Raw genomic sequence first — 16,787 nt, forward strand, 5'->3', positions numbered from 1 at the left:
AACAACCTCACAAATTTTTTAATTAATATTTATTTATGATTACAATTTTCTTTAACTTTAATGTTAAGGGGAAAACACCCCAATTCCTTTACAGACCAGATACTTTGTAACATAAAGGCATTCCATACAATTTTCCGTGTAAAGATCCCATCAAAGATCATTTGTTTCCTTCTTATTTTAAACGTGTTTGTAGTGTCTTCTCTTAAACGGATGGTCCGGGCTGAAAATATTTACATCAAAATAAATAGAGTAAAATTCACAAAGCAAAATGCTGAAAATTTCATAAAAATCGGATAACCAAATAATAACGAAGTTATTGAATTTTGAAGTTTATCAATATATTGTGAAAACAGTTATATGCACATCGTCATGAATATTCATTAGGTGAACTGATGATGGCACATCCCCACTTTCCTTTTACTTATGTTATTAAATGAAATCACATTTGTTCATATTTTCTTACATGTGTAAATGGTGTTTCTCCATTATGATGAAATAAGTTGCGGCATTAAATAACCAATGCTCTTAATCAGTTGTCAATACAATTGTTTCAGTTTGTCACGTGGGAATTGACTTTTTTTTTAATTATTTACCTACTGCTGCTTGACACCAAATAAAGAATACGTGAAACTGATAAATACAGTTGTTAAAAAGATTTATTCAAATATCTTTTGTCATTCTGTGGTTTCCTTTCGATTCTTTTACAATGATTATACATGAAATATACATGGATATAACAAAATATAAAACTTAAACAATAGTTGAATAGAGCCCACATCATCTTGTTCTGGCTTGACATGCCCCACTCGGCCCTGGTGGTCGGTCCAGTTCCTGGCCTCCGCAGCCTGCGATGTCTCTTCCACTCGGCCTCAGCAGACAGTTGCCCCCTGATGAGTAGCCCTCAGACCAGAGATGTGGCTTCAACGAATTATTGGACGAGATCGAGCCCCAAATAATGACATGGGTTTTGACGAAACATGTCGGTGGAGAACCGGTGGCAGCTGGGGTCGTTATCTCGTCACCGACGTAGTCCCTCAGTTTTAACTTAGACTGCCTATACGAACATCTGTGGTCTATGCTAGCTTAGGTGGTTCTCCTCGAATTACTTAAATTAACCTCCTAATATACCCTACCGTTACTAGGACTAACTGTAAAACTTCTATAAAGTAATTCAAAGAATTTCAAATAACAGATGTGCATAAAGCAACACATTCTTATTAATAAAAGACACTTCCTGTGCATCTGTCAACTACATTCATAAATGCTAGAGCACTGTATTGGCTATTTATGACACCTGTATGAAAATGCTTATAGTATACCTAATACGAATAATGGCATCCACCTGGTACATTGTATTCCAAAGGGGGGATCTTCAACGTTTCCAAGGCTTGCCTTTAAAATATTCAAAACGTATGTATATGCTTGTCTACAAGACAACCCTAACCAGGACAAAAAAATGTTTCAGTTTAAACATGTGTTCAACATATTTACAATTAAATATCTTTCCTGACACAGTTCTTGGCAGAAAAAAAAATGGAATAAACCTAATTCCATATAATAAAACACAAAAGAAAAAGTAAGGATATGACATCATCAGCACACCTCATGAATATTGATAAAGACAAGCCTAGCACCGGAATAATGCAAATTTTTAAAACTCAATATAAACTTTGTCATTTGCTATCCGATTTTGATCAAATATTCAGCATTTTGCTTTGTGAATTTACTCTTTTAAGATATAAATATCTCCAGCCTGGATCATCCCTTTAAATCAAATATACAATAACATTATAAGCCTCATAGGTAAATTGTACAATCATTGAAACAAGTATTATCACAGTTTGTACAATGATAATGAGAAAGAAATAACTTGTCTCTAATAAAGATTGAAATTCATCATAATTTGAAATGATAAGACAGAAACTGGGCATTGTGGCGTGTGCCTGTAATCCAAGCTGTGGTGGAGTTACAAATTGATGCAGAGGTTTAAGGTTCGAGCCCTGGTCACGTCTTTCGGACGGTGTCGTTAAAGGTCGGTCCCAGACGTAAATAATCATATTGATTGATACACGTCTGACAAAAATCAAAATACACTAACATACAGAAATACAAAAATAAGAAATAGTAGGCTCAGTGGGCCCACCATCCCATTGAAACCTAATCCCTCCCTATGAATTGAATTTTTGTTTCCTTCCTCTTCTTTTTCATTTTCTTTATGAAAACTATATTAAAGCTTCCTCATTTATAAGTAGGTAATCATTTGCATTATTTTACACCGTTATAATCGATTTTTTAAGGATGTTTTATTGTATTCTCTCAAATCAAAATTCACATTCAAATTACATAAACAAGTTTTACAAATTATCTTGTGTTAGTATAGGCAGTCTAAGTTAAAACTGAGGGACGACGTCGGTGACGAGATAACGACCTTAGCTGCCACCGGTTCTCCACCGACATGATTATGTTTTATTTTATTTTATTTTGTTTAAACATTATGTTTTATTTTGTTCAAAATATGGAAAGGAGAGACGCATTATGTTTAATAATCTTAAGATAAATGACCCGAATCTTAAACAATTGTTAATTAATCCCGATTATACACGGGAACTACTGTGTTTTATATATGCCACTAACCGTTTTGACACTTAGGTGTGTGTGTGCGTTTTTTCTTCAAACACAAGACACGAAAGAAGGATTAATAATTCGTATTAATAAGAAACTAGGAAAAGACAAAACAAAGAATAAGAAGGACGTGTAACTGTATGTGATTTCACATTTAATTTTTTTTTGACGAAGATAGTAAGAAATTCTACAAATATATAACTAGTAGCCGATTAGTTAGCTGGTGTGCCCTTTTCCACGAACAATCGTTTAGCACGCGCGATATTTAATTTCTCTATTTGGATTAAAGTGTTATTCCTCGGAGATGTTTAATCTTGTAGGACATACTAATATAATAGGTGGATGGGTGACTAATCTCCATTGATATAATCGTCACCAATGGTTTGACGTCGTATGGATCTCCTTTGCCGACGACGTCCTACTTACGAAAGCGACTGGCGCGTATAATCTGAAGAGATTGAAGAGCGCCATCATATTCAACAACAACAACATGATTGGTCAAAATTCATGTCATCATTGGGTGCTCGATCTCGTACACTAATTCGTTGAAGCCACATCTCTCTGATCTGGGGGCTGCTCATCAAGGGGCAACACTGTCTGCGGAGGCCAGGAACTGGACCGACCACCAAGGCCGAGTGGGGCATGTCAGGCCAGATGAGATGATGGGGGCTCACATCCACTAATATTATTAAGTTAAGTTATTTTCATGTACAATCATTGTTAAAGAAATCAAGAGAAAACCACAGAATGATTGAAAAGATTTGATTAAATCTTTTAATAACTGTATTTATCAGTTTTACGTATTCCTTATTTGGTGTCAAGCAGCAGTAGGTAAATAATTTTTTTTTTAAAGTCAATTCCCACGTGACAACCACCCTCTCCTTTATGCCTACTCCACATTGAAGGGACTCCAGTTCCCCGTGTTCTTCTTGCATTTTTTCTGCAAGAAAAAGAGAAACAAGTATAGGTTTTTGCTTATTTTTCATTTTATTGTGTGTGTGTGTGTGGTTTTCTCTTTCGCTGTATGCAGTTAAGCCTAAAAGCTCACATACACCCTTGAAATTTAAGGAAATCCGTTCGCCCGCCAAAATTTGCCATATCCCCCAAAGCTCAATACTTCCATGACGAACTCGGTAACAAAATGAAAGAGCGTCTTAATCTCTTTAACATGATTGGGATGCCGTTGGGATTAAAATACATTTCAGGTGGAATTTTCTTTGAAGAAAAAAAGGTAATATTCGTGCCAAATATATTCTATTGTTTGTTATTATATTTTGTTATATTATTGTTTGTCAACAATTGGAGGAAGCAGACGTGTTTTTGGTTGATCCTACTTTTGGATTTCGGGAAATATCATATCTCTGCCAATAAATTTACATCACCGGATAGCGGACAGTGCGCTGACTTGGAAAGTGCTTATTATATACTCCTTAAAAAATTATCCTTGGAGAAATTTAAATAATAAGTATTCAAGTAGAAATAAGGTTTAAAGTTCGGGGAGTCACTCAAAGAGTTTCCATTTAGCATGTTTTAGATTAGCTAGTGTCATAACCTTTGCATTTTTAATACCAAATTATTTTTTTATTTATTTCTCTCAATTCTAGACTAATCCCGCCCGATTTGCAAGTGATTTTTGTTTTTGATGTCAGACTTCGCACAGTAGTTGATGAGTTACCCTTGTGGAAAAAAATAATATGTCTTGTTCACCTAACGAATGAATTCCTCCGACCTTTTTTGTGGTATTTGGATGACTGAATAATGACAATAATACTAATGATGATAATAATTAAACAATAATAGTAATAATAATGATAATACATGGATGGGGAATCATCTTGGTTATACCAGATAAAAGATGAGGTAGTAGGTTTTATAATGACAGGTAATTTTTGAATTATATTTATGAGTAGGATAGGCTATTAAGTCAAAGATGATTCTCGCTTTTGTTTTTGTGGGACGAACTTTACAGATTGGGTCAGAAACATATTTTCCAATCAGGTGGAAGTGGTATCGTCTGATAAATGAATATATAATCATTTATCCTGATCATGGGTGCCAGATCACGCAGGGGGGGGGGGGGGTGGGGAGAGATATATCCGCCAATGTTTCAGGTTGGGTGGCCTGTGTTATCATCCCCACTAATTTACATTCGAATAGGATATTGCTTATGATGAATCATATGACAAGATTTACATTCGAACATGATATTGCTTATGATGAATCATATGACAAGATTTACATTCGAACATGATATTGCTTATAATGAATCATATGACAAGATTTACATTCGAACATGATATTGCTTATGATGAATCATATGACAAGTATGATGATGATGATGATGGAGGAGTATATGATTTTCATGATGGTAATATTAATTGTCGTATAAACGCATGGTGATCATCTATCTTTAACTTCTTTAACCTCTCTCCATTGTCCTAATCTCCCCCATTATATATGCCTCATCTCTGTTCTCCATCTATATCTATTTCACTCACACACACACCCTCCCACTCACACACACCTCTCTCTCCACTCTCCTCCTCGCATCTCTGTACTCCATCTATATCTGTTCCTCTTGTGAACTTCCTCCTCAACATATGCATGCGCACACACCCTCTCTCTCCCTCTCTCTCTCTCAAATCAATCATCTTTCTCTTCTTCATTCCCTCTCTCTCTCTCTTTCCCTCTGTATAAAATGTGATATGAATGATCATAAAACATTGCACTCTTCCACTCGCTCTGCTCTACTACACCTCTCAGTAGTGTCTTATAACATAATGAAATAAAATCTTACGATCAATCATATCACATTGCAGTAAATATTGTTCGTAAAATTGATGATGTACATATACCATGTATTAACAGATACCTCAGTCACAATGTTAATGTGAAGCCGAGCAGTGTAGTTTTATTTTTCACAAATGTTCACAAGTTTACAGATATCATGGAATAAAGCAACCGAGATTTAATGTGTGTGTACATTCAGCCATAAAGAAGAGATTTAACAACCGAGTCCAATGTACAACATCTACGATCAGTGGCCCGGTAACACACAAATTTACAATCAATTGTTCATTGTAAGTGTTGATTCTGGTTGGTTCATTGTGATTATTATGAACAATTATGTACATTCAACCATGATATTGATTTGCCATTGCCACTTACGATTGATCGCATATTTTATTTGTGAAATGGTGACCAAATTGGGTTTCCAAATACAATTCTCGTGCTCAAAATGTGTGAACAATAAGCCAGTTCGTATTTCTGCGAATGATCAAAAAATTCTACGCATAATCAGAGGAAGGTCATTTGTACTAAAGTGACATGGTGGTTTAAAATCTAATGAGATAAGCACCAACTTTGATGTCTTGATTATTCATGTATTCTTTTGAATTGTGGTTTTCATTTACATCCACAAAAAACAACAATGCGTCCACGAACGACTGGTATTTCATAGTTTGCCAAGTACATTGTGCAACATGCTATGATATGCATTCAAAGTAGGAATGCAACAAATACCTTCATAAAGTGTTCAATGGTGCGCTATTCTAGTCACCTGGTCTATTCAATTTCTTCATCCTGCTATGTAAGGCAAGCTTACGTAATATCTTGCTTTGAAATCTGCCTATCATAATGTAAGAAATGAAAGGTCATTTGACCGAAATTGTCCATAAGTAACTACGAACTGGTCTATTGCTCCCAATACGCCAGTTCGTAGTTCCTTTCTGCGCATGATCATAAGATTCTACGCATGATCAGAGGAAGGTCATTTGTACTAAAATGACATGGTGGTTTAAAATCTAATGAGATAAGCACCAACTTTGATGTCTTGATTACTCATATATTCTTTTGAATTGTGTTTTTCATTTACATCCAAAAACAAGAACAATGCGGCCACGAACGACACAGTTTGCCAAGTGATTGATTGATTGATTGATTTTATTTGTCAGGTAATAATGAAAAAGTACAAGAAAATATGAACAGAAGTGTATACCTTGACAGGATTACCCATGAAAGCCGAGATGGCTTATTTCCAATAGGGTCCTTACATCAGTAATTGAAGACAATGTACATCTATCAAAAAACACCTATAGAAATCTACAAACTACATCAATTAAGTATAGAACACTAAATTAACACGATGAATTGTAAAACTTAATATATAAAAAGACAAAAACAAATAAGTTTGCCATGAAAAACACTTACGCAGTCAACAAAATATGATCAAAATAATTGTAAAACAGGTTGAGTAAACGATCATTACTTCTAAGTTACATATGAGAATTATACTAATAATCAGTTTTTAAGTAGCGCTAAATGCATCGTAACTAATACAAGATTCATGAATCGTAAAACCTAAGATATGAAAAAGTACAAATAAGTTTGACATCAAACTTTCACGCAAACAACAAAAGATGATGAAACAATGTAAAACAAGTTGATTAAATAAATCATAACTAAATAGTTATGTATAAGACTTCACGATACACATGAAATTAGAAATAATATTTAACATTACAGAGTGGGGACATTTTTTAAGTGTTGTTTCAATACCCTTTTAAATTGTGTAAAAGTCTTAACCGATTTAACATGATTAGGGAGGCAATTCCAAAAACGTATACCTTTATAATAAAATGTGTTACCAATTTGACCTTTTCTCATAGGTACAACAAAGTTAAACAGACTATTTCTTGTTTCATGCCCGTGAATATTAGATGACCGTGTAAAATTTTTTGATATGTAATGATATTCGTTTGAATAGAAAATTTCATGAACATGGTGAAGTATAAGTTGTTGCGACCTCAATTCTATGCGAAGAAGGCCAGCTTTTTCGATTTCATTCTTCTCAACATGTGTTCTTGGGTGTAAGCAAGTAATAAATCTAACAATCTTATTTTGAATAATTATAAACTTTTTTTGATCAACCTTTCCAAGACTGCAGTACCATGCTGCATTAGCATAATCAAATAAACACTGTATTAATGAAAAGCTTAAAATGCGTCTGGACATTGTGCAACATGCTATGATATGCATTCAAAGTAGGAATGCAACAAATACCTTTATAAAGTGTTCGTTGGTGTGCTATTCTAGTCACCTGGTCTATTCAATTTCTTCATCCTGCTATGTAAGGCATGCTTACGTAATATCTTGCTTTGAAATGAAAGGTCATATGACCAAAATTGTCCCTGAAGTAACTACGAACTGGTCTATTATTGTTCGAAATCAGCTTGCTCAAAATACACATTGAACAAAAAGGCAAAAGACTGTGATTTAAAGCCAACAATTCCCAAAGGCAATAGATTACGCGCCAAGGAATAAAAGTGAGAAAGAAAATAAAAGAAGTTATTGAAGTTAAAATTATTTTGAAGCCATGTAGGTTCTCCGAAAGGCTAGAAATAAATGAGAAATATATCATTAAATGTTAGGCGGAAATATATTGAATAAATCAATTTTTCATAGTTTGTGGCTTAAATGGCCAGCTACTAAAAAACCTGCCTCATAAATAAACTGAAATGAATTTTCTAATTTACGATTCATGTCGATTGAATATTCAGCGGTGGGTAAAAGTGAGTGAACCCCACCAGAAAGTGCAATGGTGCATATGTATTGTTAACCAAACTATATTACGTTATATTTTGTCACCTAGCAATTTGACAACTTTCAAATATGTGTTCATTTTCTGGTGGGTTCACTAACTTTTCAGCACCACTGTACTTCCTTTTATCAGATAATATATCGCATTAAGGAATAGTAATATTTACATCATGCGCTTATCATAAAAATGATACATTATAGGCTTTACATAAAACGTTGGACATAACATTAAGACATTATATAATCATTTGATACATCTTATCAAAATTACATTGATAATTCTTTCCTATACATACGGTATAATGGTTTTAAAGCAGTTTTCTATATGGGCAGCAGTACTGTCGTTTGTATGCCTATTTCATCAAATATATAACGTAACAAAATTAATTCCAACCTATTGAAGATACAGTTGCTGAATATCTTATCACTTGAGGATATTTTTGAAGCACAAACAGGGGTACCAATATAAACAAAAACATTAATGTCATTATTTTAAAAGCTAAAATTAATATCCTGGAGAGCAACACATAAAACTTATTTTTAAGAAAACAATTTTTGCTAAAAACCATAAGTATTTATATCATTTTTTTCAGTACTTTTCTGCACGACGCTTTACTGACCAATTTGGTTCGACGTATTTTTTACCACGTGATCTCAGCACTATGGTGAAGATGAAAGAGCTTCGAATTTGCGAAGGATAAGAACGTTATCCTTATTATTGAATTACTTTTCAAATTAAACTCACAAAAAGCATTGTGATTTCTAACAAACTGATATATTATGAGGTCATGTAACATGATTTTCATAATATCATATCATTGAATACGTACAAACTAAAACCTCTTGCAAAGAATGATAACCTCACCGACCAATATTATTAACAGAATCAAGAATGAATTAATTCAACATTTCTACGCGAATATTGTTCGTTACCGTTCACCCAAAGTTAATAAAATGCAATTGATAACAGCATTCTTTGTACAATTATATGTTATCTTTTAATAACAGATTATGATTTTTATACTAGTCATTGTATTCTGGGCCATCATCTACATCATTGTCATTAATATTATCACCATCGTCATCATAATCATCATAATCATCATCATAGTCATCATAATCATCATAATCATCATCATCATCCTAATTGTCACCATCTTGAGCAGTATGGCATCATGAATATAAAGAATAAGGTATATATATATGCCTTATGTTAAAAAAAACTATTCACTTAAATAAGTCCCATGTATCAGAGATATACACATAATTTCCCAAATATATGTTTATATTGTGCATAAAAGATTGAACCAATTTGCAGTTTGATTTTGCTATGGAACCATCAATCAAAGACGAATTTTTATTACATAATGATAGTTTCATTACTATTTAGCACCCAGGTGCTAAATGGGGCCAACAAACATTATTTTTACATGATTATATACATGCACAAACACTGAAATTTCAAAATCATATCAAAAGCAAACTGTTATTTTAAAATTCACCATTTTCAGTAATACTCTTTTTGTATATGTGCAGTCCAACTTAGATACACACTTGGACTCGATAAATAACTGAGCATGACTGAATTCTTTGGAGTTACAATCAAGACTGACTTTATTTCCACTAGTCCACTATAACACTGTACATAACATTGTATTCTCTGTGGGGCAGGATGATATTGATAAGGAAGTATGAACCAGATGTAGAGAACAAGGGGCTGTTCATGATGTGGTTAATAGGGTATTGCGTTACTTTCATAAAGGTTATTTAAAAAATGGCTAAATATATTTCGTGTAAATAATATGATTTTCTCATAACTTGATCAAGTGTTAGTGCACTGATTTCTCAGTATATAAATATATCAAAATATAGAATACATCCTATTGAAATAACATTTTACAATCTTTTAATCCTCTTTGTAACTGGTTTTACAAACTCTATTGACCTACTGCACATCAACATGGCTATAGAGTATAAGGGATTAATGTCTATTGTTGAAACAGATTCTCCTTATTATCCCTGGCCAACAATCTTATCCGTTTTCTTCCTTTCTCTCGCTCATTCCTTTCTGTCCAATCTTCTTCCCTTTACCTTCCTACCCCCCCCCCCGCTCTCTCTCTCTCTCTCTCTCTCTCTCCATGCCAGTCAACCATGCAACATAACATAATCATGTGTAATATCCATATGTCCCCCTTTAATATGTATCGCGGATATTTATGTTCCATATCTGTATTTGCAATTAGCAGTCGACTTGGCACGCCAAGTTCCCTTAATCTTACTTCGTTATTATATTTACTTCATGTACACCGCTGAATTCATTAAACCTTGTATTATATTTCTTAGTTTATTTGAATAAAGAATGATGCTAAAAGGGAAATATATTTAAGGAAAACGCTCTTGGCCAGTATTTGGGCGAGAAGTGAATATTTTTTTTTATACGACGGCGTCCCTTATGTTTGAACTTAAAAGGCCAAAATTAATAAATCTACATTGAATCGTATTCCAATCAATCTTGTCAGTGTTTTGCTCTTAGTTTGTTCGCTGATAGAAACCCAGTTGCTATTAGGATGGTAAGCGAAACAAATGAGTTTGAAACAGAAATGTGACACCAATGTTTAAATTAGAAATCTGGCAGGATCATGGCATATTGTTATGGAAGTAAGTTAAACCTTGTCCATGAAAAGAATGCATATTACATTCGCTAAGTGAGGATTACCAGTCCAATTGAGGGTGAATGATTCTAATCTATTTTGATTTATATCTCTTTGTTCAATTCTACGAAAAATCTCTGGAATCTTGTAAATTCTTGACTAAATTTATTCAGCCACTGCACTCAGTAGAATCTGATCAATGTCTGCACCTTCACACGTGAGTGTGTTTGGTTATCTATCTTTCAAATACCAGAATATATGGAAATATAAAATATGGCATTATGCCACTATGACATTATATGTTTTGATTTCCTTTTATTTCTACATTCACATCGGTATCAGAAAATATACAAAGGTATTATATAACAAAACTGTAGTATTAGTCGTAATATAAGTTGTGAAAATAAGTATTACAAGATGTATTATACATTTTGCAAAGCAATACTTTCTAAAGGAAATCCATCGTGGCGTGTAGGCTTGATGATGATGACGGCCTCGTATTATTATTATATGCAATATGACCTCACCAATAATATTTTAAACCAGTGATATAGAATCCTATTTCCACATGCACGATACATGTTTTTGGATGCAGGATTTGTTTTTATATAAATGCCTATTGTTAACCGTGATGTTTAAAATGGGTCAGAGTTATTAGGTCTTATTAGGCCTCACTGCTACAGATATTTCAATTATCCAAAGATGGCATTATTCTGGTAAGTGTGTCTCATATTCATCATAGTGAATGATCCCGACATATCATCGTTTAGAATGTGAGCCGCTTTTCGAAGACGAGAATACTGTCTCCATCAGAAGTAATTATCTTGCCTGATGATGAGATCGTTACATTGGAGGTTAGTAGGTAATAATGTTTTTCATTGTCTAAAAGGAAAGTATTTGCTTGTCAATGTGTCTCATAGCCGTCATAGTGAAAACAATAATTAATTGATCACCGATGTATCGTTTAGAATGTGAATCTCTTTTCGAATACGAGAATACTTTCTCCATTAGAAACAATTATCTTGCCTGATGATAAGATCATTAAACAAGATGATAAAAGGCAACCAAACCTATCATCCTCATCAGTCAGTCTAGTTGATAGAGGGAATGACGTCACTCTTCTCTTCTTCACTTCATTCCCACTCATCACCTGATCAATCACACACGTCTTGTACTCATCATCTGATGTCACAACGTAGAGGTCGTCTGTTATAGGATCAATACAGACATTCAAGATGTCATCACTGTGGGGGATTTCCCTTTGACCACCCTGTCTGTCTATGATTAGTACTCTCTTTTCAAAATGGTGAGCGATGATGTGACCTGATGATAGCACACCTCGCATCCCTACATCCTGTTTACATGTGATGGTATTCACGATCTTACTATCAGCTGGGTTGATGACGTATATCTTAGACTGATTCCACTCAGTAGCGATGATCATCCCATCACGGTCAACAGCTACATCCACCCATGAGATATCGTCCGTTGTGTTTCTTGGTATTGTGACGTCATTGATGCGCATCCATTGTCTGTCATACACACTGATGCATCCAGTCAAACTGTCCCCTGTACAACCTTTACACCATCTACCACATACTATCTTGTCATCATTCAGTAATGCACAGGAGATAACCCATGATGTATCAGTGCCTGTTATCACTCTCTGAATGTGTTTAGTGTTAATATCTAACATGTATGTATGCAGGCTACCTGAGACTCTGTCAGTGATGATCACATTACATTCATCTATGCAACCCACAATATATTGGTATGTGAATTTATCTTTGACACTGATTGTATCACTAAGCATCCATTCGCCATCATACCCACCAATCCTACCATCATACTTCTCTCTCCCAACACCCTTCACAAACGTCACACCTGATATTCTATCAGTGATTTGTTTCACATCATTCCTATAAAGTGGTTTATTTAGTTTATCAATCACTGACATGTTCACACTATGACCATCTTTAACAATGTTTTTATCGTCTTCTAGTACTGTATCTATGGTCTGTATTGCATTCTCTATTGTTTTTGTGTCATCCTGCAACGATTTCATCAACTCTCTGATCTTCCTATCCTTCTCTTTAACAATGTTATCAATGTCTCTATGAAGACCAATCTTCTTATTGTCCATGTGTCCTTGACTAATCTGTGCATTTGTATGGATTAATTCAAGTTGTTTCTCTCTCTCTTCATTGTTCTTTCGAATCTTCTCATTGATCTTCATAATCTCTTCTTGAAGTACTTGATTCTGATCATCAAATTCTTGGTTGATTTTGTCAGCCTCCGTCTTCTCTTTGACTTTATCTGCGTTGATTGCCTCCTTGATCATGGAATTAACTTTATCTTTCAAAGCTTGTAGATGTGTGTCTGTGTCTTTCGTGCATTGGTCAATTTCATCTTCATAAAGACGACCTTCTTTCACTTTGTCCCTCGCTCTTTCTTTTAGAACTGTTAGCCTCGCCCCACTTTCTTTTATTGCATCATTAATATCTTGTTGCACACAAGGCTGTTGATGTTTGATCATAGCGCATGAATAACACAATGGTACACCATGAGTTTTACAATATAATTTTACCTTTTCATCGTGTTCTTCACAATAAATATTTGGTACACCTCTTTTAACTCTTGCGATGCATTCTTCTTTAGAGGCGCATTCATCACAGAGTCTCTTCTTCTCCTCCACGTAGTACGTCACATCTGTGATTGATTGACACTCCTTTCCTTCACATTGTTGGTCTTGGGTGAAGTTAGTTGCCATGGCGATCAGAGTATTGATCTGGTGAAAATGGTAGACAAAATATATATATATATAAAAGGGAAGGTGGATAGATAGATAAATAGATAGATAGATAGAGAAAGAGAGAGGGAGAGAGTAGATGGAGTGGTAAAGATTTATAAAGGGGGAGAGTTAGAGTGGAGGGGGAGAGAGAATGCAAACAGAGAAATGGGGGTGATTTGAATAAAGGGGGGGGGGTAGAGGTGGAGGGAGGGAGACAGAGTAGCGGTTAAAAAAAAAGAAGAAAAAAAAGAATCAATAAGAATGAGAGTAAGAATAGGGAAGAGAGAAAGGGAGAGTAGGATGAAAAAGTTAGAGAGAGAGAGAAAGAGAAAGAGGGAGAGAGAGACAGAGAGAAATAATAAGTCATAGAAACGACTTCTCTCCTAACGTTGGCAAATGCCTTTATTGTGATTTTTTTTTCTTTTTAATCTTGAAAGCTTTAAATTAGCAATGACATAAATTACAAGAACAAATATTTCTGATTGTTGTGATAAAATGAGAAAACATTTGCTTCTCACAATTTGACATATTACCTGTTGTGGTAAGCTCTCCAAGATACCTTATTCACCTAATATTTGCCGAAGATGGCGTGGTTACTTATGCAGCAGAAGGTTGAAGGTTTACTCCAGGCTGAAAATGATATGAATTGAATAGAATAAAAAGAATAATGCCTGACAAATATAACAATGAAAATAGGGAATAATACAACTATGAAACCCTTCTCGGCATGGCTTTGTAAATATAAATCTCCCGACCGTCTGGTTGTTATTCACTTACGAAATGAATCTTAGGTGATTTACTCAAGGTTTTTTTCCACAAATGAGAAAATATGATTGACTTTTGATTAAATATGTAAGATAATCTTTTTCTTAATTTGTTACTGGGAGACATATTGCTCACGCATATACCATCAACTGCATTTATAAACCTACCCTTTTTCACAAAATATTGTCAAATTTTGATATTTCCGTTACTTTTTAACCTATAATGTTGATCGAGTTTTTTTTTGTTGCCCGTTGAAGCTTTCTTGGTTTATATATACATGTATATATACATTCATATTATTTACGCTTCGAGTAAGCATAAGCAGTTTGATAATATTATGTGACTGTGCGTAAGCCTCGATGTGGAATGTTTTATACCCCCTCCCCCTTCCCCGAACATTGTTCTCACGAATTGAAGTTTTGTAGCTCCGTTTTTAACGGATACTTCATTCTCTCACTTATACAGTACGTATCGATAACAAGTTTACACTTGGATATCAATGTCTTCACAAAGTGTTCGATAAAGTCCTTCAAAACAATGGTTAGAATGATTGAATTAAATGAGAAATACAACAATCATTGGAACTTCTTTTTTTTTAGTGTAATCACATTCGAGCAACTGTCTGTATACAATGTCATAAAATAATTCATTAGAACCCCAGTTTGAAATGGTATAAGATCCTTTAGTGCGAATCATATATTATTCCTGGTGATATATTGAATGCCAAGGTATTTTTTCATATTTAATTAAACAAATTAGGTATGGAAGTTATGTCACATGGCGAATAATAATAATAATAATAACGGTGGCTACTTATATAGCGCACAGGTCCACCTTTCGGTGCTCATGGCGCTTCAAGGAAAATAAACACAAAACACAACAATAGAAAACAAACAAAAATAGAATTTGAATTCTTCTGAATAAACACAATATTAAACTGTTAATGGGAGATTAAATAAGTTTTCAACTGGGACTTGAATGTTTCTGTTGATGAATAGGGGGTGGCACACACATAATACTATCACTGAATTTTCCACGAATCTGTTAGTCCTATTTTTTGCAACGGATATTGGTATTAACGTTGGTTACATTGTTATATTAATATTATTTCCACTATTAATTTGATCTCGTATCGAACTTAATGTAAGGATCACACACCTTCAATCAATATTTACAATAACTCGAAACAATTACACTGGTATTATTAGAATATAGTTCGTACCTTTCAATAAATGTGTTTCATTATATCCTCTAAGATATTGTGACGAAATCACAGGATTGCTTGAATTTAAAACAGACTTTTAGGCAACCAATTTTGTCATCAAATTGGAGACTGAGATTCAGCGAATTGATACACATTGTAGTTTTAACACGGAGATCACATTGCTATATCTTTGATGTTGGCTACTTACTGTAATTTCAGTGTTTCCAGCTGGTATGTTATGACGTCACCATATAATGATATCTGAACAAGAATCGATCGTCGAGATGTTTCTTTGATGTTTTTTTTTATATTTTATCTCAAAGAAATGAAATTGTCCTAATAACGCATACAAGAGTGTTGTCAAGAACGGAAACTTTTGACACGATCACATCTCGCTACAATGCACAGTGCGAACCAATTTTCTAAACCTGAAGGGGCGTTTCCTGACTTGATTATAGACACCCCATTGAGAATCCCTAGAGACAAGAAATGTCACAACCAAACAATTTTCAAGTAGTCACATGATGTAAGTGTCGTCGAGGTTGTGCTTTGACCCTAAAATGATGGAATCATGATGGACCCCCCCCCCCCTTCCCCGATAATGTTAAGCCGAAAATGGCTCATTTTCATACATTGTTTACAAAGTCTATGGGACATGAAATTAATATTTTTAAAAAGAGATCGAAGGAGATGAAAATATTAATTTATTATATACTAACGCCTTTTAGTCACCTTAAAATCATTTAATGATGTTTTTTTTCCTTTTATGATCCGTTTCCTTCCCCCCTTTTTAATTTTCTTTTTGTATCACTCGAACATTCAAAGGAAGCGTTCGGCACCCACACCCCGTGGCGGAGCTCATTTATCATGTTTATACTAGGGAAATAAATGAGTATGAATAAAAAATAAACCGAATATATTTTTATTGAATGAGATAGTTGACTATGTACATATCATGATTTGTGGTGATTCAATAAAACACGCAATAAAACTAAATAGACGGGGGGGGGGGGGGCAAGCAGCACAGACTGACTTTGCTCTGCCTGCCTGTTTACAGTTTGTGCAAAACACACATTATTAAAACAGGTATTAGATTATGTTTGTTACAAGTAAACAATACAACTAAAGGGTTAAAAAAACCAAAATGCTGAATGTC

The 16,787-nt window shown here is 34.3% G+C and overlaps 1 protein-coding gene across 1 annotated transcript; it reads right to left on the reverse strand.

Moving 5' to 3' along the window:
- Positions 1-11,735: 11,735 nt before the first annotated feature.
- LOC129263603 (uncharacterized) lies at positions 11,736-16,127 on the reverse strand. Its single transcript, XM_064100522.1, has 3 exons — positions 15,840-16,127; positions 14,196-14,292; positions 11,736-13,659 (listed from the first exon to the last, which is right to left on the reverse strand). Exon 3 carries the CDS (start codon positions 13,639-13,641, stop codon positions 11,836-11,838), a length of 1,806 nt encoding a protein of 601 aa, XP_063956592.1. The 5' UTR covers positions 13,642-13,659; positions 14,196-14,292; positions 15,840-16,127; the 3' UTR covers positions 11,736-11,835.
- Between the last annotated feature and the right edge of the window lie 660 nt (positions 16,128-16,787).

This window comes from Lytechinus pictus, chromosome 6 (genome assembly GCF_037042905.1).
Source record: "Lytechinus pictus isolate F3 Inbred chromosome 6, Lp3.0, whole genome shotgun sequence".
In the NCBI taxonomy this organism is placed as follows: Eukaryota; Metazoa; Echinodermata; class Echinoidea; order Temnopleuroida; family Toxopneustidae; genus Lytechinus; species Lytechinus pictus.